The sequence below is a fragment of the Pollicipes pollicipes genome, unplaced genomic scaffold, assembly GCF_011947565.3.
Source record: "Pollicipes pollicipes isolate AB1234 unplaced genomic scaffold, Ppol_2.1 Scaffold_4295;HRSCAF=5057_pilon_pilon_pilon, whole genome shotgun sequence".
Lineage (NCBI taxonomy): Eukaryota > Metazoa > Arthropoda > Thecostraca > Pollicipedomorpha > Pollicipedidae > Pollicipes > Pollicipes pollicipes.
The window spans coordinates 26763944-26786983 of NW_023596461.1; the positions used below are offsets into that span (position 1 = coordinate 26763944).

A 23040-nucleotide genomic window follows, 5' to 3' on the forward strand; every position below is an offset into this window, starting at 1 on the left:
ACCTCATAAATGAGAAGTTTAAGGGCTTCCTCAGCGTGTATGTGTAAACACGCGTAAGTCACTTTATGATAACATCGGGATCAGGGTCATCGCCATGGATAAACAAAGCTTGCTGCGCAGACACCGGCCCTGGCACTAGAACGCTCCGAGCCCTGAGGCGTTTTAACAAATATCTTGACTCATGCTTGCTATTCCAACAGTGTCGTGTGTCAGATTTGCCTGGTGACCCAAGTGCGGTGGCGCGTAGTGGGCGTTGCCTCCCCCGTCGCAGGGACGCAGCCGTCTCTGGTATAGCTTGAGTCGCTACCAGCCGACGTTCGCTGTCTTCGGGTCCGGCGAACTGACCGTCCGACTGCCGGCAGCATGACACGGGACAGGTCGGCGCCGAGCGTGCAGACTGAGGTCGGTCATCGAGCGCTGGACATCGGTTTGCGGCAGCGCTGTAGCACTTTGCCAGCTATTCGGTGACTGAGCGGCCAAAATTGCGTTTGACGATTTTCTCGAATAAATGCCACACTGATATCAATGACGTTTAAAGGGAGCGTTTCAGGTTTGCATGGGGGTTTTAACTGAAATAGCCATTTTGAAGATCATACATTGCAGTTTAAAACCCGGCCCTTCGTAAGACCTAAACCCTTCTGGTTTCTGAGCTACACGCCCGTGAAGACATCCAAACTTTTCCGTGTAGAGTAGTTCCAGGTTACCCAGGCATCCATGACATCATAATAATGTCATTCAAATTCTGCTATCCCGTTGGCCATGTGATGATTAAGGCCAAGAAACAAATTGTCAAGTCGTTGATATCTGGCGTTCGTGAGAAGGATTTCCAGATCTAGCGGCCTTCAATTGGCTCTGAATCAATGTTGTCCAAGGTACAATGATGTAATAAAACAATGACGTTTTGAGGAACATATTTACTAAACAGAGAAATTGTGCTGTCTGGAGCAGCATTTTCTACTTAAAAGCATACCCATAGTTATAAGTGAGCTTAATCCGTTAGATCTGACGTTTGCTTTAATATCTTCGAGTGTAAAACATTTTCTTTAAGAACAATATGGGGACAAAATATTTGTAATGTGGCACACACATCTAGTATATAAAGATCACTCACCATTTGACAACCACGGGTCAGCCTGCAAAAAAGCCTGCAACTGCTTAAAGGAAATGTTCCACGTTTAAAGATCAGCATCAGATGTGATGAGAATCGCTCACTTATAACTACTGGTATACTTTTAAGTGGAAAATGCTGCTCTAGATATCACAACTTCTTGGTTTAGTAAATATGCTCCTCAACACGTCACTGTTTGATTACATTACCGTACCTTGCACATTGGCTGAGAGCCCATTGCCTGCCGTTATATCTGGAGATCGTGATCACGAAAGTCCGATATGAACGACTTGACAATTACACTTTTGGCCTTGATTGCCACATGGACAGCGGAATGGCAGGATTTGAATGACGCTATTATGGCGTCATGGCCGCTTGGGTGACCTTGAAATAGTATCCCTAAAAATGTTTGCACATCTTCGTGGGTGTCCAACTCAGAAAGTAGAAGGGTTCAGGTCTTAAGAAGTACAGGGCTGTGGACTGCGCCAAATCATCTTCAAATTGGCTATTTCAGTTCAAAACTACATACAAATTTTAAACACTTTCTTTGAGGCTGAGACAATAAGGAGTTTGATGACAATTTTATCGATTACTAGCAACTACGGGATACAAAATCACACTTGTTCCCCTTTTTGGCCTTATGACTTGTAGTGCTCCGCCGTCGGCCGTATAGCGCCGCAGGTGACGGAGCGTCATAGCAATTATGACGTTATTACCTGACCTGGCGGTCGATCCGCAGGGATTTTGAATGAGCTTGGTTTCCAAATTTTAGACGGAGTTTGCGTCGCTTTAGTCTCCGGAGTTATTGCAGTTTCTTCAATCAGGAACCGAATAGCAACGTGAGGTGTTGGAGTGCTGCGAACGCACGCATAATATCTATGTGTTCAATGAGTGACTCTGCAGTACATAATTGATGCCACGTGACAGCCATTGCGGTGCCAGCTTGTCTTGGTCACCGTCATGGAGCTCGCTGGCACCCGTGTGGTGTGACACGAGCCATGTGGACACACGATCTACGGGGCGTACCTCAGGCACCTTCAGGCTGACTGTCTTTCGTCACAGTGCAGCGTTACAATCTACCGAAGCGTCCGTGTGGCAGCGAGGAATTTTACGGGTTTCCTAGATACTAAGCTATGTATGAAGGCTCGGCGTTGCAGACCCGTCGTTTACGCTGAGCGGCAGCTGGGCGGATGGGCCTGGACCAGCCGTACCACAGCGCTATTGTAATGGCATGCTGAACGGTCGCTGCGCAGAGCCGTGAAACAGGCACAGCTACGTCATGGTGTACGCCCACCACGCGTTTATCAGCTGCCCTAATATGCATTGCTGAATAGAAAACCGTATTACCATGATCTTGGAGCCACGCGAATACTTCACGAAAAATGACATGATATATTTTTCGGGGTAATGTCCTGCCGCGCTCATGCCCCCTTGCATCACAGTCCAGGACCTGTTAAAGTGTGTTTGGGTTCGGATGATGTTGCAGCTCCAGGGACGTAAAGTTACCGCATGCGGGACAAGTTTCCGCATTTCAGTTGAACGCCTGATCCGACATGAGAAAATCGGGTTCCCTCCTGTCTTCCCGTTGTTCTTTCCTTGTCGGCGTGTACCATCTCGCCAGAGTGGTTTCTACCCTCCCTCCCCCAGAACCCATCTCATGGTCACGGAAAAAGCTGGGGCCTCACCACTCACTTGTATGCATCTGGCTGGACTCTGCCGGCCACCACAGTTTACACTGGGAGCCGGCCTCTGGCAGTCGTCGACTCTGCGCGTGCCTGACTGGGCGTCTACCTCCGGAGGCAGAGCGAGCCGAGCCGCCAGACGGAGCCGGCCCGGCCGCGGCCGCCGCCGTTCAGCGGGGCCTTCTACACCCGGTCCGGTCTCAGCCCGCCGCCGGAGCTCGCCGACTTCCGGCGCGAGCGACGGAGGAGAAGCTGACGAGCGAACCCGGACGGTGGAGGCGGCTTTCTCGGGACCTGAACCCCTGGCGGAAACCGCGTGGGTTTAGTGCGTCCAGCTTTTTGTTGGTCGGTGCAAGGTGGGAGGCAACCATGCGAACCGAGGAGGCGACGCGTACTGCTCCGGACCGACTCATTACGCAAGTAGGTTCGACTTACGCATAAGGTGTGTCCCCTAATTGACCCATCTATGCCTCAGCTTCTCGTCAGCGTCACATAATTGTTTTGTGTTTTAATGGTAGCTCGGGAGTTAAGACGGTCGAGGGGCTCGCGGTCGAGGAGCTGCCCAGTCGAGGGGCCCTTCCACCGGGGGACTCTCCCGTCGAGGGGGCCCTTCCACCGGGGGACTCTCCCGTCGAGGGACTCTCCCGCCGAGGGGCTCTCCCGTCGAGGGGCCCTTCCACCGGGGGACTCTCCCGTCGAGGGGCCCTTCCACCGGGGGACTCTCCCGTCGAGGGACTCTCCCGCCGAGGGGCTCTCCCGTCGAGGGGCTCTCCCGTCGAGGGGCTCTCCCGTCGAGGGGCTCTCCCGTCGAGGGGCTCTCCCGTCGAGGTACTCTCCCGTCGAGGGACTCTCCTGTCGAGGGACTCTCCTGTCGAGGGACTCTCCTGTCGATGGACTCTCCTGTCGGGGGACTCTCCTGTCGAGGGACTCTCCTGTCGAGGGACTCTCCCGTCGAGGGACTCTCCTGTCGAGGGACTCTCCTGTCGATGGACTCTCCCGTCGAGGGACTCTCCTGTCGGGAGACTCTCCTGTCGAGGGACTCTCCCGTCGAGGGACTCTCCCGTCGAGGTACTCTCCTGTCGGGGGACTCTCCTGTCGAGGGACTCTTCCGTCGAGGGACTCTCCTGTCGAAGGGCTCTCCCGTCGGGGGACTCTCCTGTCGAGGGACTCTCCCGTCGAGGGACTCTCCCGTCGAGGGACTCTCCCGTCGAGGAGCTCTCCCGTCGAGGGACTCTCCCGTCGAGGGACTCTCCTGTCGGGGGACTCTCCCGTCGGGGGACTCTCCTGTCGGGGGACTCTCCCGTCGAGGGACTCTCCTGTCGAGGGACTCCTCCGTCGAGGGGCTCTTCCGTCTGGGGCTCTCCCGTCGAGGAGCTCTCCCGTCGAGGGACTCTCCCGTCGAGGAGAGCCACGCAGTCTTTGCAGGCACCACTGGGGAAAATGGTAACGGGTGGGTCATTTTTTACGATTTGGATTCAGCAACAGTGAAAGCAATCACTATTGGACAGATATATTCAAACAAGACCAATATGCGATCTTCCCTGGTTCCTTACGATGGGTTCTCACCTAGGTTCCGCCGTCTGGGAAAATCCTGGCTGCTTCCCTGACGTGGTGTCCTTCTTTCGTAAGCGTCTCATTCTTAGATAATGCATCGCTTCCTACTCGAACTTCTGTTGGTCAGGTCCATGCAATTTTAAGACGAAAATTACTTTGTGCAATGGATAAAGAAATCGAACCAATGCCCATTGTGAGGGATGCAGCTTGGATATTGATGCTAAAGAATTGACGTCAAGCGCTGGCTCCAATGAAACCAAACACATCACCAGATCCATGCGGATGGGCAGTAGTTGTTTTCGGAGCGCTATGAAAATTATTTTCTGCGTATTGTGACAAGGATTATTGACACTTAAAAAATTACTACGGTATTAAGAAAAACACTACGGTCCAAACCACAAAAGGGGGGGAATAGGCGGCGGGTTGATGGCTTAAGTTCTCTTACCAGTGTCCTATAAAGTAATGACCAAAAAAGGTATTTCTGTCAAAGAGTTTGACAGCGTTATCAGAGCGGGTCAGATGTGTCAAAAACACGTGCGTAGGTGAAAGGCTAGACTAATGTTTTATTTAATGGAACATGCAGACCGTTGCAGGATTAATGGAACACTCGGTAAAATTGTATTTCTTAAAAGTATACGTCTGCATGAATTTGGCGTTCACTAACAATATCATATACCAAGCCAGCTTCGGGCCTCACTTTCAGCGATAGATTGGCACATTTTACCCCACACATATGTGTAGCGTCAGAAAACATGTCAACAGCCTTCTGTCGTAAGATGATAACACCTGATGAATGAAAGAGTCGGGATTGCTCATTGAGCTGTTTGATTGTGCTAAACAGAAACGATGTCCCACTAAACCTGTTCCCAAATGCGCTCGTGCTTGTTCCTAAATCTCTGGCAACGGCTGACGCCAGTCACGAGCGGTGACCGTAAAATCTAGTCAGGCAGTCAAGCGCTCATTCATTTACTTCCCAGTTTTGTTATAGTTATGCTGTACGTACGTTAAATTTCACTCTACAAGGGGTCTTGCCTCAGAGGACCCACGAGCTTTTCCCGGGGTAGTTTTGAACGATTTGTGGCGTGGAGCTGAAAACCCAACCCTCTGAGTTCAACTTATTTTTGCTCATATCGTGTGAAGATGGCGTACGGACCATAACGGCTTGTGATATATGACCTCTTTCTCACGACCATGTCGATGGCACCTTGTTTAACAAAGGCAAATAAACATTTTTCTTGCAGGACAGACACTCATAAAAACATTGTATTCCAATCGGCATGGTCCCTTAAGCTACTGATGCATCTCGCATATTGTCTGGTCGGACGGGCCAATGCACCAATAACAATCAGCTTTTTGGCCTGACGTAACATATTAAAGATTTCACCTGTCAACGTTTAACAGTGCTTATCTGGTCGTGTTCAAAGAGCTACGACGTTGTCTTCCGCATTGCTGTAGCGTGCTTAGTTTTGACATCGCAGGAGGGGCCTATATAGTGTTGCTCAACATACATAACCTTATTTGACGCATCAACAGTCATCTTCATCATTTTCAGTCACACCTCCCTGATACAATTGAAATTAGCATTCTAGCACTACCTTTCTCGTTTGACTTAGGTTTTGAGATGTTAGAGATGGGGCCTCCCAGACCCTCTCGTAGGGCGAACGCGAACACATCATATTTATGGGGCGAGGGTAAATACTTTTGTCGTTTCCTCGCCGTGCCTGCATTCCTTCCAGTTCCGTGTTTCGGTAGAGGACGTCATCGACTGCACGCCTCACAACACCGATGATCACCTCCAGGCAGTGGCTCGTGGGTGAGTGTCTATCTCTCTCTTCTTCTTCTCCCCCTCTCTCTTGTTCCCCCCCCCTCTCTCTCTCTCTCTCTCTCTCTCTCTCTCTCTCTCTCTCTCTCTATGGCTCTCTATCTCCCTCCCTATCTCCCTCTGCCTCTCTGTGCCTCTCTCTCTCTCTCTCTCTCTCTCTCTCTCTCTCTCTCTCTCTCTCTCTCTCTCTCTCTCTCTCTCTCTCTCTCTCTTCCTTTCTCTCACTCTCTCTGACTTCATCCCTCCCTCTCCCTTACCCTCCCTTACCTTCTTTGTCCTCCCCTCACCTCATTCCTCGGTCTCTCTCGCTATTTATCACTCTCACTCTTTTACGCCCTGCCTTTTTCTTTCCTTGCATAGGACACATAAAAACAGAAATCGTACTAAAAGCTTCTGCTGTGTTATGAAACTGCGAGCGCGGTATGACGAAGCTCCCTGGAACGCATCCACTGTTTTTGACAATAACATCGTGATGCACATGTTTATCGCATTTCTCCCATGCATATTCCTAACACTTTGCGCCGTGCCTCTAGCTATTGCTGCCAACGTTGGCTGCGTAAAAGTGACTCGCAGGTAAGATGTCGCTTGTCATCGTTTGTATCCTTTGCGTTACGTTTCAGCGCGAGATTATGATCCTGGGGCTGCAGAAGACATGTTCAGAAAGGTGAGCAAGTGTACGGTGCATCTCGTCCTAACAAAGCACTCCAACATTTTTTGGTCTGCACGGTATGGTTAGCGACCGTGTCAAAAATCTAGCATTCCGCTTGCTAGCAGTTGTCATTCCACACGTGCGCTTCCAGCCATTTCTGAATGCTCCATCATTTGTATATGTTTTTTGTGCTGACAGACACAATTTTGGTGGCTTTGTTGAAAAAACGGGACTGAAAAGCTTATCATCCTGGTACATTTATTGTGCATGTTTCACACATAAGCAGGAAGTCTCCTACCGAAAAGACACAAGCCGAAAAAAGTTGCGCATGCGGCGGTTTTGCTGATATGGCTGTTCTTTTCCGGTGTGCAGTTTCCTATTCAGTGTGTGTGTGTGTGCGGGAAGGGGGTTGCAGCTACACCTTCCCCAACTTGAGTTCTAGTCCCCTAACTTTGTGAAAAGTTGGCCAAATCTGCGGCAAGTCGTTTGTTGGCGAATGTTGAGAGCGGATTATATATTTTTTTCCACGGTCAGCCCCCCACCCAACCTTTTTTGCGTAACTACGTCCCTGGTGGTTTTGTATAATTCCATCATACCAGGAACATTTGATGCCTTGACTTCTAATGAAAATGCATCGTCGTTTCAACCGTTAAAAACGGCGACAGGTGATCAAGAAAGCATAGTGTATCGGAGACATTTTGTTTCGAGTGGAATATTTGTCCAAACCCCGTCCTCGTAAAATGTGTTACATATGCGTGCATATATATATATATATATATATATATATATATATATATATATATATATATATATATATATATATTGAGTGCATATCCGATGTCATCACGTCGTGGAAGGCGTTTAGTTACGCAAGAGCAATGCATTAGAAGCATAGCTTAGAAACGAAATTGCCGAGGGTGCTAGAAAGTAGGTGAAATGCAACGTGCAAATAGGCTGTGAAGAAAGTTAAGCACAATTTGATAAATAACGTATTACAAACTATAGAAGCGAATTTGCATTATAAAGTATCTTGGCATCCAGTCTCCAGTCTCCAGTGTCTATATATATATATATATATATATATATATACTTTTTTACTTTTTTAACTTTAACTTCAACTAAACTTTACTAACTAAAACTAAACTAAAACTTTAAAGCGCGCTTACTTACACAAGAGCAATACATTAGAGGCATAGCTTAGACAGGAAATTGCTGAGGGTGCTAGAAAGTAAAACCGAGGTGAAATGGAACGTGCAAATAGGCTGTGAAGAAAAATTAAGCACAATTTGCTAAACAACATACTACAAACCATAGAAGCGGATTTACAGGACGGAGATAAAACGACTGAAACATAGAGAACTGACGACAATTCCATCTGTTAGCGAAGCAGTTTAAGGGAGTGTTCCGCATTTAAATGGGGGTTTGAACTAAAATGGCGATCTTTAGATCATTTGGTGAAGTTCACAGCCCTCCTCTTCCTAAGACCTAAGCCCTTTTCGTTTCTGGGCTACATGCGCGCGAAGATATGCAGAATATTTCGGGAAGACATTCTAAAAGTCACCCAGGCATCCACCACACCATAATAGCGTCATTCAAATTCTGTCTTTTCATTAGCCATGCGGGATCAAAACCAAAAAACAAATCATCGTCGAGTTGCTACTATCTGGCGTTCGTGGGCACGATTGCCATGAGCAACGGTCGTCAATTCTGACACCACCGGCCTCCACCAATTTTGTGCACTGTACGACGATATAATCAAACAATGACGTCTTGCGGAGCATTTTTACTAAACAGGGAAATTGGGTTGTTTAGAGCAGGTTTTTGCGCTTAAAGTATACCAAAAGTTTTAAGTGAGCGTACTTTATATATCATGGTTGCTTCAATGCATTCGAACTCGGCACATTTCCTTTAAGTAGAAGAACAAAACACGAACTAAAAGAAGGAAACGGTTATCACTTGAAACAAGTTTAGCCGCTTCGGTGTAAGCTTGATAATAGCCATTTTTACTATGAACTGATACAACAAAAAGTCTGAAACAGCTTTTAAATGTTGCTGTGCCGGAAAATATTGTTTTCACACCGTTTCTGCAATGTGCAATGGGTAATCCACATTCATTCATCCAAGAAATTGTTCTACAAGACCCTTTATAGACATGTCTTCAGCCCATGCCCTCAGTTCACCCAAAGTCGAGGAGGAATTAGGCCTGGAAATCAGCAACGTGCATCGGTCGAGCGCGTTGGATGATGGATGCTCCTTTATTGTTTACATCGGTGTTGTATGGAGCAAGGCGGGCTTTGAGGATCATTGCATTCAGAGATCATTTATATGGGATTTTGTGAAAGCTTGCAAGCAACATAAGTTCAGTGAGTATTGCAGTGCTATGACCAGGGGCGTTATAATGATATAGGAGTGTGCTTTGTCGTGTCTGTGACAGAGATGCTACCGAATGTATCTTATTAGTTTTGAAAAGTACGTTAGGAAGAGACCTGGCACAATTTTTGTTCATCAAAGCATGATTTTGCGTATAGCCAGGCAACCGCAAAATTTATGAAATTATACGTCTGTACAAACATTTTGTTTAATCTCTGCGAAAGATTTCTAGCCGAAAATCGCTGATACAAGCTGTGTAATTTGAACATAAACGCTGAATTCTGTTTAAAAACGGTTAAAAGCTTTCGCACCAAAACCGTTAGTGAAATGGGCTGTTGTGGACAACATCTAGAAAAACAACGAGTGGCAATGTACCACGGTACGTGCAACAAAGCCCCCCCCCAAAAAAAAGGCCTACGTGAACAGACTTTAAAACACGCTAGCTTCCACATATGTTGCTAATAGGTGTCGCTGAACATCACATTATTGCCTACAGTAAAGTGCATTTGGCTCAGGCGCCGCGAGAATTTTTTTCTATGATTATCAGTTCTTGGTCTACGATTGTAACCCTGATAACCATGCGTCACTGGCATTCGTCCAGTTATGCACGCATGCAGCTCCAGGCTCTAATCCGCGCCGCAAATCGCGATGTCCGTATAACAATAAAGCTGTAGTTATCTACGAACGTCATTAGTCTCCGTACTTCACTTTCCAATGATACGACATACGGCTGCGAACACCTTGTCGGCAGTCCATGGAGTGGAGGCGGCGTCATCGTGTCAACGACACGCGCGACTGGGCTGCTCCGGAGGTGATCCGCAGGTTCTTCCCCCACGGCAGCTGCGGCGTCGATCGGGGCGGCCACAGAGGTTCGCTCATTGGGTGGCCTAACCGGCGTAACGGCACTGCCACGCGCCCAACAGAATCGTGGAACCTGCTTACGGGAGCGATTCTTGCAAATATGTGTTCTTGCATGATTTGTATGCGTGCATATGGACAGCTTTCCTCAGCGCATTTCTGCTTCACCACTAAATCACGTAAAAGAGAGTCGTGGAATTTGTGAGTAATTTGGGATTTTTCTCCATGAGAGATTTTAAGCCAAGAGCTATGAAGCTCAAATTATAACAGAGTATTTAGGCACATTACCTTGATGGAATGGATGGTCTCCACTCATAGCCACGGGTGTGGCGTGGTAGTGTGTGTGCATTAGTGAGCATAAGAGCGTAAGGGCACTTACCTTTGTGGGAATGCGATTATGTGATCACCGAGCCAACTTCAAAGACTGAGCAGTGAGCAGCAGTGCAGCCAAGCCTGCTCGCAAAAGGGCTTCTTCTCGCCGTCGAACCATACCGCCAGAAAAGGCACTTCCTGCATGCCTTGCTTACCTGCAAGAAAAACACAAATACAAATGTGTAAATTTTTCCGCCCGCAGTTTACATCTTCAACATGGGTGGCCTAGACATGAGAGGCCTGATGCAGTGCGCGAGCCGGGTCGACCTCGTCCAGTTCGGGTGAGCGCGCCGTGTGTTCCGTCCCGCCCTCAGTTCGAGTGAGCGCGCCATTTGTACCGTCCCACTTTCAGTTCGGGTGAGCACCCCATATGCACCGTCCCGCTCTCAGATCGGGTGAGCACGCCATACGTACCGTCCCGCTCTCAGTTCGAGTGAGCACGCCATGTGTACCGTCCCGCTCTCAGTTCGGGTGAGCACGCCGTGTGTACCGTCCCGCTCTCAGTTCGGGTGAACACGCCATGTGTATCGTCCCGCTCACAGTTCGGGTGAACACGCCATGTGTATCGTCCCGCTCACAGTTCGGGTGAGTGCACCATGTGTACCGTCCCGCTCTCAGTTCGGGTGAGCACGCCATGTGTACCGTCCCGCTCTCAGTTCGGGTGAGCACGCCATGTGTATCGTCCCGCTCACAGTTCGGGTGAACACGCCATGTGTATCGTCCCGCTCACAGTTCGGGTGAACACGCCATGTGTATCGTCTCGCTCACAGCTCGGGTGAGTGCACCATGTGTACCGTCCTGCTCTCAGTTCGGGTGAGCACACCATGTGTACCGTCCCGCTCTCAGTTCGGGTGATCACGCCATGTGTGTCGTCCCGCTCACAGTTCGGGTGAACACGCCATGTGCATCGTCCCGCTCACAGTTCGGGTGAGTGCACCATGTGTGCCGTCCTGCTCTCAGTTCGGGTGAGCACGCCATGTGTACCGTTCCGCTCTCAGGCCGCAGCGAGCAGCCCGTGCTCACTACGCGTCGCCGTCGAATACATTGTAATAGGCAATGCCCCTAGGGCAGTTGGCTGAAAACGAGAAAAGTAATCGTTTGTCCTGTGCCACTTCTTACTGGACGTGTTTCTGGGATCAGTGTCCACACAAAGCGTTCCTTGTTGCACGCGCCCTGACCACACCACCTGATCGTAAATTTACGAATCAAGAGCTGAGTTTAACTACGAAGCTTAACGTGGCGCCATTCCCAGCACAGTCCGCCCTGCCCTTTGACGTCACCGAACCTTTAGCGTGGCCGCTACTGTTGGCAACAGGTTACCTCAGTCAGGAAGAAGCAATGAGCACCTAAAGTGACTCGAACACACCCCACCACGGGTGGATGAATCGGAGCGCGTGCGCTCTGACCAACCGAGCCGCGGCGGCGGACGAGCGCGCACCGAGACACATTGTCGCCACTGCAGCAAATAGAAGCTGGAACAAGCATTCCGTCAGAAAAAACGTCTCAGGAACAAGTCGCAGAAACCTGGGAGCTTACTAATCTGTGTCGCGATCGATGAGTTGCGTTGGAAACTGCCGTACGTCAGAACTTTCATTAAATAATCGCATGGGTTTTTACGCGTGGGCTAGGACAGTGTTGCTTTCCGTTTTTGCGTAGTTCGCAGCATCCTAAGGCAGCATATCGGTTTCTAAGCTGCGAAATACAGCTTTAGAATGCGTTCAAAAGCGATGAAATAGGCAAAGACAAGTTAACACGGATTACCGCCAGCTGCGCCCATTCTAACAATAGAAGCTCTGCAAAATAAGCGTCTGTTTCAGAACGAAAGAGACTGAAATGCTTGGTACTCAAATAAAACTTCTGTTGCAAACGGACTGGTCGGAACGTTTGATAACCATGTATGCTAATACAGGTACTACCCACATGATGCACACCTTTTTGGTGAACTTGTGCCACCTGGAAATATGTCTTGACACCTCGCTCGCAAAAAATAGATGGCATTGCGGTTTAAATATGGTCTTTGCTGGATTCCACTGCTCACATCAGCGATGTACTTGCTGCCACGGTTGAATGACAGTCTGCAGGTTCTGGAGACATTCAAGGCAGACTGTGCGGAGCAGAGCTGCCGCCTCGGGCGTTTTGTCGGTCGCAGCGGTGTCATAGTGGACCTGCAAGGTCTCCAGCTGAACCAGATCACCAATCGACCTGGTGAGTGACACAGACCGACGCAGGAAGCTCAAGGAATGGGGCTGGGTTTATGCTCTTGAAGTCGGTGACGTATTTTGCAATTTGCGTTGAGGCCATCTTACATCTGAGTGCAAATGGTCTAATAGTTTATCTTGGCCTCGGACGTCAGGATTCTGAAGCCAATTTTTCAATCGCTCTGGTCGTTGGATCGCCAGGATCAAGTGAACATTCCAAATTACGTCGTGATGAGTAACGACAGAAAGCAAAGTTCTTAAGTCATAATTAGAGACAAGTTTTATAAACTAGAAACGCTGTTTTTGACCAGCCAGCACCTAAATAAATCTAGAAAATAAACTATTAACGTACCTCGACTTTCAAGGAGAAATTCATGTTGCAGTGAAGGAGAACGCTATAGAAAAAAACAAATCATTGCGAAATATTGAAATAGTGCCAGCAGTTTGTGCCTATTGTAGCATGTGTCTGGATTAAGTTGCCAATTTAAGTGGACCTCCAAGGCCAAACGCTGGAGGACGCAATTACGAAAACTTACCAGCTTCGAAACCTCGAAATGATGCCATAACCTAGGTCATATCGAAATGCGTCTTGAATCGGGAAGCCTTGGAAACCCTCTTTGTTTTGGACTTTGGAACAACCAGCGAATTTTGCTCGTCATTGACGGTGTTATTTTTGGTCAAACGATAAGGAGCGCTCTGACTCAAGATGCAATAAACTCAAAGGATCGTACCGTCACCATAGAAAATAACCTGTCAAATATGGCTTGAATCAGGAACAAAGGGTCGGCTTCGGCCTTCCAGGTGTTGTTAGGGCAAAAAGGGATGGATTATGATTAAAAATGTTAACCGACACACAGACATCGCAACCATCCAATAACAAAGAACCAGTCCAAATATTAGTGGCATCTGTAGCGAACCGCCAGTTTTGCTGAGCCTTTGAGATTCAATTCAACGTCGAAAGACAGAGAACACGCAAACGCTACTAGCTCAGAAGTGTTCTAATTAAACTAAAAGAATGTCATGTCGAAATTTAGTTTCAACTTTAAAGGCAAACGAGCGAGAATGTTATATCTAAAAAAGCTAACAACTCATGGACATTATCCCGTTCACCCAGACTACGGGGTCATCAGATGGCCCGTGACAGGAGCGAAGAACGTACACATTAAAATATCAACACCCAATGTGCAGGGCCCCATAACATCCGGTGTGCTCGAGAAGGTAAACAGATGGGACCCCGACCATTGCGCAGTGACCCTTCATTCAAATAGGAATTATCCAAGGCACAGTGTGGAGGGCCCCGAACGATCGAGTGTGACCAAGTAGATTAATAAATGAGACCCCTGACAAGAGCACAGAACCCTCCATTCAAATGAGAGATGCCCACGACATAATGTAGAGGGCCCCCGAACGATCGAGTTTAACAGAGCGGATTAGCAGATAAGATCCCAACAGGAGCGTAAGGTCCTCCATTCCGTGTGCCCGAGCAGATTATCAGATAGGGCCCCGACAAGAGAGTAGGGCCCTTCATTCAAACAACAAGCATCAAGACCCAGTGTGGAGGGTCCCTGAACGATCGAGGGTATCCAAGCAGGTTAACATATTGTCTCCCGACAAGAGCGTAGGGCCTGAGCACGTGACAGAGAACCGGAAAGGCCCTAGACCAATGTGGGGACCACGAGCATGTCGCGAGCGTATCAGTACGTTGACCGAGACCATTATGAAGGGCTTCTGAGCTAACCGAGAATATCCCAGCAGGTTAACATATACCCTGTCAAAACCCATACACCCTGGCTGTAGCGTATAGAGCCTTTCGGGCGAACAAGAATCCGTGGAAGGCCCCTAGTTGACAAGACTGCCGAGCACGCCAGCAGGAAGGGTCCCATAAGCAGTGCAGGACCCTCCGAGCAAATGTAAAGAAATCAAGGGCAACGTAAAAGGCTCCTAAATGACCGAATTGCCCTTTCAAGTCGATATATAGGGATCAGGAAGCTGTGTAAGTTCGTAGATATTGGTGACCGACTCACACTATCGAGACCACTCTGGTTGTGCCAGCATCTGATTTCTGACCTGTATCTCATCCCTTTCATCTATTATGCTGTCGTGGTGCCTGACCACATTTTGGTTCGATATAAAAAAGAAGGGCACCATTTGATAGGAGTTTGCAAGTTTGACAGGCAAGAGAGACATGAGCACAGCATATGCAGATTATACTGATCTAATTTAAATTTGTCAAAAGTCTCAGCCCCTTCGGCTCCCTCATTTGCCCCGCCTCTACCAGGGGAAAATATAAAAGTTTTTACGATGAAAAGGTGCTGCCAGCTGGTAGCTGCACCTCTGTATTTTACGAAGGTCCTGATGGTTAAATACTTGGGATTCTGACAGTCTGTTTCAACTGTCTTGAAATCTAGAGGGGTTTTTGAAGACCATAATGTGGTCGATTAGTGCACCACTCATAACCGACACCCCTACTATTTTGCAATAATGAGCACATGGTTTCAACTGTCAGATACCCGTTTGTAAATGTCAAGCAGCTTACTTCTACCAACTAACTGATTCCAGCTAAGAATAAACCTTTGTTAGTTATAGTGGTGGTATGAAAACATGCTGGCTGCTTGACATATCTATAGTATGTGACTTTTCTCTGTTTTCTTACAAATTTGTGGATCTTCCAGGTGATAGTTTCAGCTGAAAGGCATTCACTTCTAAGCTCTGGGCAATGATATTTAACTATCAGTTAAGCTTTGTTGGTAGCAGTGGTGATACCTGGGTGGGCTGACTGTTTTACTTGCCTGTGGTATTTGACTGAATATGAAAGCAAAAATATGAGGATTGCCATGTGTAACTTGCATGACTCTGTGGCTGAGAACCATGAGTCAGGGTCTTGTACTTGAAATCAGTGACGACCAGTATTCAAGGTTCAATGCTTTCAAAGGAGCCAATAAGAACCAGGAACCAGATACCAAACCCATGGTCTAGTAAATAAGCAAAGGGAAAAGATCCGGGGCTAGGCTTTTTCGAAATAGCCTGTCGAAACCAGGATCCAGGGTTTTATTGTACCGAAAGAACCAGTGAGATTAATGATCCAAGATCTTGGTTTGTCAAAATATTTAACAGGAACCAGGATCCATGGTTTTGTTTTGTCGGGAGAACCAGTGGAAACCAGGACACAGGGTTTTGTTTTGTGCAAGAAAGCAGTGGGAACTAGGAACCAAACTGGAATGCAGACACGCCTCAGTGATACCATAAAACTGGATCGCAGCACATCGAATAGTTCTCATCTCAGATGCATCACGACGTTATGATACCATGGCGTGTCTAAGTCCAGCCTGACTGAAACAATTAGCCAGCTTTGCTCCATAATTTCCTTCACTATCAATTCTGAGCGAAGCTTGAATATTCCCAGATTAACACGGGATGATGACGTAATTGCAGTTTTTGACCTCACCACGATCTACATGCAATATCCACGGATCCTCAACATCTGTGTAGAACCCAGAACAAAACTTTGAGAAAGCCTGTAAGTTCCATCTAAGAGTGCATTGATTTATCGTAAAATGAATAGCGCCGAAGGTTTATTCCATGCAGTCATTTAACGCCCGCTGTCCTCAGTTTACTGCCTTCCAAAATGCGCAGCAAAAGACGCTTTCTGCTAGCTCTGGATTATGTTCCAGTTAAAGAAATCACAGAGATAAAATCAAGAAAATCGTACACCTAAATCAGTTTTGTCATCCCTGTCATTTACCTTTTTAGGGAGAGGATCTTTTAGCATCAGAGGGCATTTTATCAATCTCCCTTACCACGGCACTGGTTGCGTCCCAGGGGGAATGTTCGTACACCGGAAATACATGTAAGCATGCAACAGGTTATGTATTGTTCAAGAAAACAGATATTATTATTCTTCCGCACGGGCATGCCGGGACCAATCTGCCCACCGTGATACCCGCGGGATGTTGTTGCGGGACAGAAATTACCCAGTTAGAGAGTTGCTTGCGGTATTTGTGACGCTAAACACGTCTTGCCATTGATTCTTTCGCCCGTAGAACCGTGCAGTCCAAGCTTTGCTTTTTCCACTTGCGCCTCGCACCGGACGTTCCACCTCCCACAAATGATAGACAATTACCGGCCGGGTTATTTTGGTAAACCACTCTCGGTCTTCCCAAAACCGTGATGGTGCAGATTATTGATGCTACGTGCTAACGTTGACACATACCGCGAGCCTCGCTGTGCCACTGTGCGGTTGTCGGGTCCATCGTATTTTGGTGTCAGATGAAAACATATCACGCTGGTTGTTAACTTTCTTCCAGGAGTCACCCTCGGCGACAAAAATACGGGTCCGCGGGAGAGTCCCGGCTGGTGGGCTCCTATCCCCCCCCCCCCCCCTTGGCTGTATCTCTGCTGTCGAACATATCCGGTTCCAGGTGACAATGGTGCGATAAGTGTTGCCCAAGTGGTGATTCGTGTCTGCGTCAGCTTGAAGACCCACGCTTTCGCCCGGATTTGACGCAGCGCCGGTCACGAAACGCGTATCTAATGGACGTCTGTAACGGCGGTCCAGGTGAATCAATCCCACAATCACGCGATTATGGTCGTGCGTCCCACAACAAGCGCGAAACACCTCGGATCGAAGGGCTCAAGCTCAGCAGCGGCGTTACATGTGTGGGGAGGCCCGTCTCGACCAGCGGCTCGAGATGGCAGACTGCTGAGATCGGATTCAGTGCGGCAGGAGGGGTCCACTGCCTGCTGTGGTTGACATGCGGGGCCGGACGGCACACAAGGCGGCCACGTAGCGTCTGTGTGGGACAGCTGCGGACCGGGTGGCCCCTGGGCCTGCTGCCGGACTGTGCTTCGCTCTCCAGTCGGATGGCGATGACAGGTCGGGTCAGTTCGGTGGCAACGCAGCATCGGTCGCTGGAAGTTGGGCGCCTGCGTACGGGTGCTACATGAGCAAACGGGATCGAGCTAAAAACTGAGGCTTTGATATGATAATGCTCACGCAGGTGTGGGAATAAAACTGATGCTAGAACGAATAATAATGCTAATAAAAAAGCTAGAACGTTTCAAACGCGCTGGAAACTGTATCCGGGGAAGGAGGGTGCTGACCGGCGCGGATGCTGCAGGTCTGGACGTCATTCTGCAGTGGATACAGACCATGGAGGCCAACTACCCGGACACGCTGCAGTGGTGTTACGTCATCAATGGTAACAGCAGACTTTTATACCGGCAGCGGAGCGCTTACGCCGTCAAAGCATCGGGAGCATTCCGATGGCTCGCTTTCGGGGTAAAGCTGCTTGGCGTAACAGTCTCCCCCGGGACGTGATAGCGTACCACGGTCGTCGTTGATCGCAGCTGATGATGATATAAAGTCGGATGCCCGTTTGTGGTTCCTGAGCTGGGCTGGTGACGTCACTGAGCAAGTGTGATACTGCCTTCCAAACGCGCGCCTTGTGCTCCCTCGCAGTAGCTGTTTACATAGCGTCCTCCACAAGCCGCGTACTCTGGCCGGCCCTGTTCGGTGGGGCTGAGATATACATGCCAAAATCGCCTCACAAATTAAGGCGTCTCTTTTTACTCTGTAACCTCAGTTGCCTTATTTTTATATGGTATCGTATCACCAAATGATGTACCTCAAGATGGCGCCCACCTGCCCCAACTTGGAACCCAGAATCACTGGGCTGGTGCATTCTCTCCTCTTTGCCACGACGGTTGATTGATTCTGTATCCATGTTCGCGTCTTTGCGTCTTTTTGTGGTTTATTGTGTACACGTTCCATTTGTGTTACATTCCCGATCTGAAATTCCTGGGAGCACTCGGAAATGACCTAACATACAGGGTTTACCGTTGTTTTCTGGCATAGAAAAGTATGTTTTCTGTTTGTGCTTTTTAGCCAAAGGCTGATTTTTTTACTTTCATTTGAACATACCAAAAGTGCAAGTGAGCTCTGTTGCATCCCCAGCTCCGACCATCTTCTCGATCGCCTGGGCGCTGATCTCGCCGCTGCTGCACGAGGTCACCCGCTCCAAGGTGCGGCTGTTCGGCACCGCCGGCTGGCAGGACGAGCTGCTCAAGCTCATGGAGCCGGACCAGCTGCCGGTCTTCTGGGGCGGCAGCCTGGTGGACGCTGACGGGGACGCCAGGTGTCCCAGCAGGGTGCGTCCCGTCCGGCGCCCCCCCCCCCCCCCCCGTCATGTGCACGGTCTTGGAAGGTCGTCGCCCCATCCGGCGGAGCGATGTGCCGACGACTCGGCATATTCAGCTCGCCGATGTGTCCCGCGGTGAGGCCGTGCAGGCACATGTATCTCCCCGACGCTGCCACCGGCGGCTCCCTGCAGCGGCGGCCGTCCGCGCGGCGGGCTGCCGCCATCCCCTAACCAAGTTTGCCATTGGAGCATTATGCCTCAATCATCGGGCATGAGCGTTAATGAATCGTGATGAATTGCGTTTGCGGGATGAGCGCAGCCCGCCGGGTACTGTTCCCCACCTCGCCAACCTGGCGGCTGGCGCGCTTTCAGATATGTTTCGCAGTCAGCGTACCACGCGAGCTGCTAACCACCCGCGAGCAGCTGGTGGCGCTGGAGAAGCAGCTGCCGCACCATGTGCAGGTCAAGGCCGGGTCACGAGCGCGACATCCGGTTCAGGTGGAGGCGAGTGGCTGCCGCCTGAGGTAAGCCTGTCGTCGAGCGCTCGAGGGGACACGTCTTGCCACTTAGGTGAAATTCAGAAATAGATGGAGTTGGGAGAACTGCCCGCCCATCGAACTTGTTTTTCTTGTACATAAAACACTGCGTTTGCATTGAAATGTCATGGCATGCGGGCACGTCGTCCCTAATCCAAACATTTTTAGTTTGGTTTAATCACGATAGAACACGATAGGATGTGACGAGACCAAGCCTCAGCAAACGCAGCAAAGCCACGGCCCATTCAATCATATAATACGGGCGAAGAGGCTGTTGGCCCATTGGCCAATCACAAACTGACAGATTCGACCAGCTCGCACCCCCTCGTCGTTGGCAGGTATATTTTCATCACCCGAGACGTTGACATCGACTACAGTGTGCAACGGTGTGGGGACGGCGCTGACGAGACGTTACGACCCACGCAGAAGGCCTTCAGTCACCTGCACCCAGAGCAGGGCAGCCTGGTCTGCAGTCATCCGGGCACCTGTGAGTGTGGCTCCTCAGGGCACATCAGTCTCTGTCGCACGAGCGTCCTCGGCACAGCCCTGCCATCCCACACAGCCGCGCACCCGGCGACGGCGCAGAGAGCGCGGACAGAGCGGTCGGCCGGGGCAGAGGGTGTCAGCACTGGTGGACGACGGGGTCGATCGGGGCAGAGGGTGTCACCACTGGCGGACGACGGGGTCGGCCTGGGCTGAGGGTGTCAGCACTGGCGGACGACGGGGTCGGCCGGGGCAGAGGGTGTCAGCACTGGTGGACGACGGGGTCGATCGGGGCAGAGGGTGTCACCACTGGCGGACGACGTGGTCGGTCGGGGCAGAGGGTGTCACCACTGGCGGACGGCGGGTCCGATCGGGGCAGAGGGTGTCACCACTGGCGGACGACGGGTCCGATCGGGGCAGAGGGTGTCAGCACTGGCGGACGACGGGGTCGGTCGGGGCAGAGGGTGTCACCACTGGCGGACGACGGGTCCGATCGGGGCAGAGGGTGTCAGCACTGGCGGACGACGGGGTCGGTCGGGGCAGAGGGTGTCAGCACTGGCGGACGACGGGTCCGATCGGGGTAGACAGTGTCACCACTGGCGGACGACGGGTCCGATCGGGGCAGAGGGTGTCACCACTGGCGGACGACGGGGTCGGTCTGGGCAGAGGGTGTCACCACTGGCGGGCGACGTGGTCGGCCGGGGCAGAGTGAGGGGTCAAAGGTACGCGCAGTGTCCGCTAGGGCCAGAAGGAAAACGCAAAGAGAGCTGTCAATGAGGTTATGCTTAGGGGTAGCAATCGTTCTCCTCTCTTTGTCATCGGTGGGCATGCTAGTGTTGTGTCAAGCCAGGGAGCATCAGCCACGATGGCTCAGTATTTACTCTTCCAGTAAGAACACATATCACAATTAATTTCGCATTTTCTTTGTGACGGCAAAACTGTGTGTTCTTCCATGCATGATCCATGTATTCTATGTAGGTATTATTGCGTGCACGGCCAACACATGAGGCAGTATTCCACGCTTTCAAGGCACACTATCTCAGTCCAGGGTCCTAAACTATTTCCCTGTCGGTGGCAGACGTATAAAGCATATTCTCCAGCGCACTGACGGCATATTTCATGAAGTTAGTAGCGCGCCATCGAGTCACAGTGCTCAGCAGCTGTGACACGCCATCCATTTAAGATAAATGGTGAACGGAAACTGCGCGTTTAGTGGTGAAAAATGGCGGTGTCACCTCTCCACCCCGTGACAAATGCCCCGCTGTGGTAACTTTCCATCGTATGAGATCGTGTACGCTTTGTGCTGAAAAATGCCGATGGATATATTGGAAATGCCGGCTCATTTAGGTGTAAGGAGCCAACACTGGACCTGATTGCTGTTCCATGCCCAGAGAAGCGTGACAAGTTTATTATCAAGCGTTTAAAGTTTGTGCGTTCATGGATCCTGAATCCAACTAGCAGCAAAAACATGTCTAGTACAACTGGCACTTTTTTGTTTCAGAATGGGCAAGATAATTAAAAACTTTCAGTTCAACTGCAATGAAGTTTCATTGCATGATTTATGCGGTGCAGTGCAGAGGACGTAATAAGCCCTCAGCTTCGCAGTGCAGGCTGAAGCCATGAAAGCTCACGGCGATAGCATAGCGAGCCATGCACAGATGAATATGAGAACAGGCTCTCCGTAAAACGACTGTTGCTTTTCACAGATTACTTGGAGTTCGATAACACCATGAGCTACTTCAAGAAAAAGGACATCTTTCTTCGTGTCACTATTTAGCTGATTGGGTTATCGAACAGCACATCAGGAACGACTATACCGGCCGTCGTGAAATTGAATCACCAGCGCTTTTGTCCAGAGACAAGCAGTGCATTGGCGTCTCCTGTTTTTTCGTCTGATCTTTAAATGGCTGTCATCGCAGAACTCGGTGGTGATTTTCAGCGTATGCTAATTGCGTCTGTTTATCCGCGGATAAACATACTGAAGAATGTTTACTCAAAGTTACGATCGTGACCAGCAGATATCCACAAAACTCAGCGCGTGTGTGATGGCGTCGGAAATGGAGCGTTGGAAGATTTGTGCGGCCTTGCACGAGGGCCTTTATTACCATCTGGAACAACCAGTGATGGAAGTGTTTGCAGAGCCGCATGATGTAAATACGTGGCAGGGAGATGTGGTGTATGGGATAGTTGCACACATCTGAGTATATTGTTGTTTTACATAAACTTAGCTCTTGTACCAGCATGACGTTATGATACGGGAATAATGCGATGAAGTTCTGGACTGTGAATGCATGCCGAAAAGACAAAACGTAATGCAGACCTCCTGACTGAGACTGGACTCGAGATCGGCATGTTATTATTATTGCATATTTGGGTGCAATACAAATATTAAAAGCCTCTCTTACAAACAAATACAACCGAGAGCTTCTACCTGGTTCTTATGAGGCGCCAAAATGTTGCGTCAAGATGAGAGGCGTCTGAGTGTTGCGTCATGCCTTATCCGCCGACGCAGAATGCAGTGTGACCAGCAGAGACACTCGCCTCCGCTGGACTCAGTGTCACACTCTCTCGCACCCACCACACCGCCCACAATGCCGCCCTCGCCGCCCACCGCCGGCGCCCCCGCCCTCTCCCCACGCCTGACCCGACCGCCGCCCTGGCTGGCGCGGTGTGGGCCCAGACCGCGCTCCTCCGTCCCGCCCGGCGGCGATAGACGGCGCCGGCCGAGCTTATCTGAGCGGCTCCGCTTCAGGGACCGGCTGACCCGGCTTATCTGTACGGCGGCACGGGCCGGTATGGACCACGGCCCAGTCGGCCTGGTGCACCTGCCGCCACATACAGGGGGGCCACCAGGTGCTGGAGGTGTACCGCTGCTGCGTGGTGTTTGTGAGGATATGCTTTTCAGGGCACGGTGTTCTGGCATGTTCGCCAGACAATGACGATGCCAGCGGATGATAAGGGAGAGAAGAGCATTTGGCATCCACCTGGGGCGTGCAAGGCCCAGCTACGTTTGATTGCGCATACCGTGTTTTCATATGGACGTCGACCTCGAGGTACCCTGCAATAGGAGTGCTAATGGATCCGGAACGTTCGGGCCACATGAACACTCTGCGTATCCGCAATTCGTGCCGCTGATCCCACCTCTCCGTTCGGCCAGCAGAGGTACGGCCAGAATTTTCTTAAGGGGGAGGATATGCTGAGTGGGAACCCGTGCTGCTGAGTTTTAGCTTTCTGCCAGGACATATAGTGCTAGAAGAAAACATCCGGGCAC

General features: G+C 50.1%; 1 protein-coding gene across 1 annotated transcript; it reads left to right on the forward strand.

Moving 5' to 3' along the window:
- The first annotated feature begins 2883 nt into the window (after positions 1–2883).
- Positions 2884–22166, forward strand: LOC119096834 (SEC14-like protein 2). The gene is made up of 11 exons (XM_037219795.1): positions 2884–3210; positions 6081–6157; positions 6787–6830; positions 9937–10054; positions 10618–10696; positions 12490–12620; positions 17731–17811; positions 18567–18760; positions 19123–19274; positions 19625–19773; positions 21476–22166. The coding sequence occupies exons 2-11, from the start codon at positions 6130–6132 to the stop codon at positions 21544–21546; spliced, it is 1047 nt and encodes a 348-aa protein (XP_037075690.1). The 5' UTR covers positions 2884–3210; positions 6081–6129; the 3' UTR covers positions 21547–22166.
- The last annotated feature ends 874 nt before the right edge of the window (positions 22167–23040 follow it).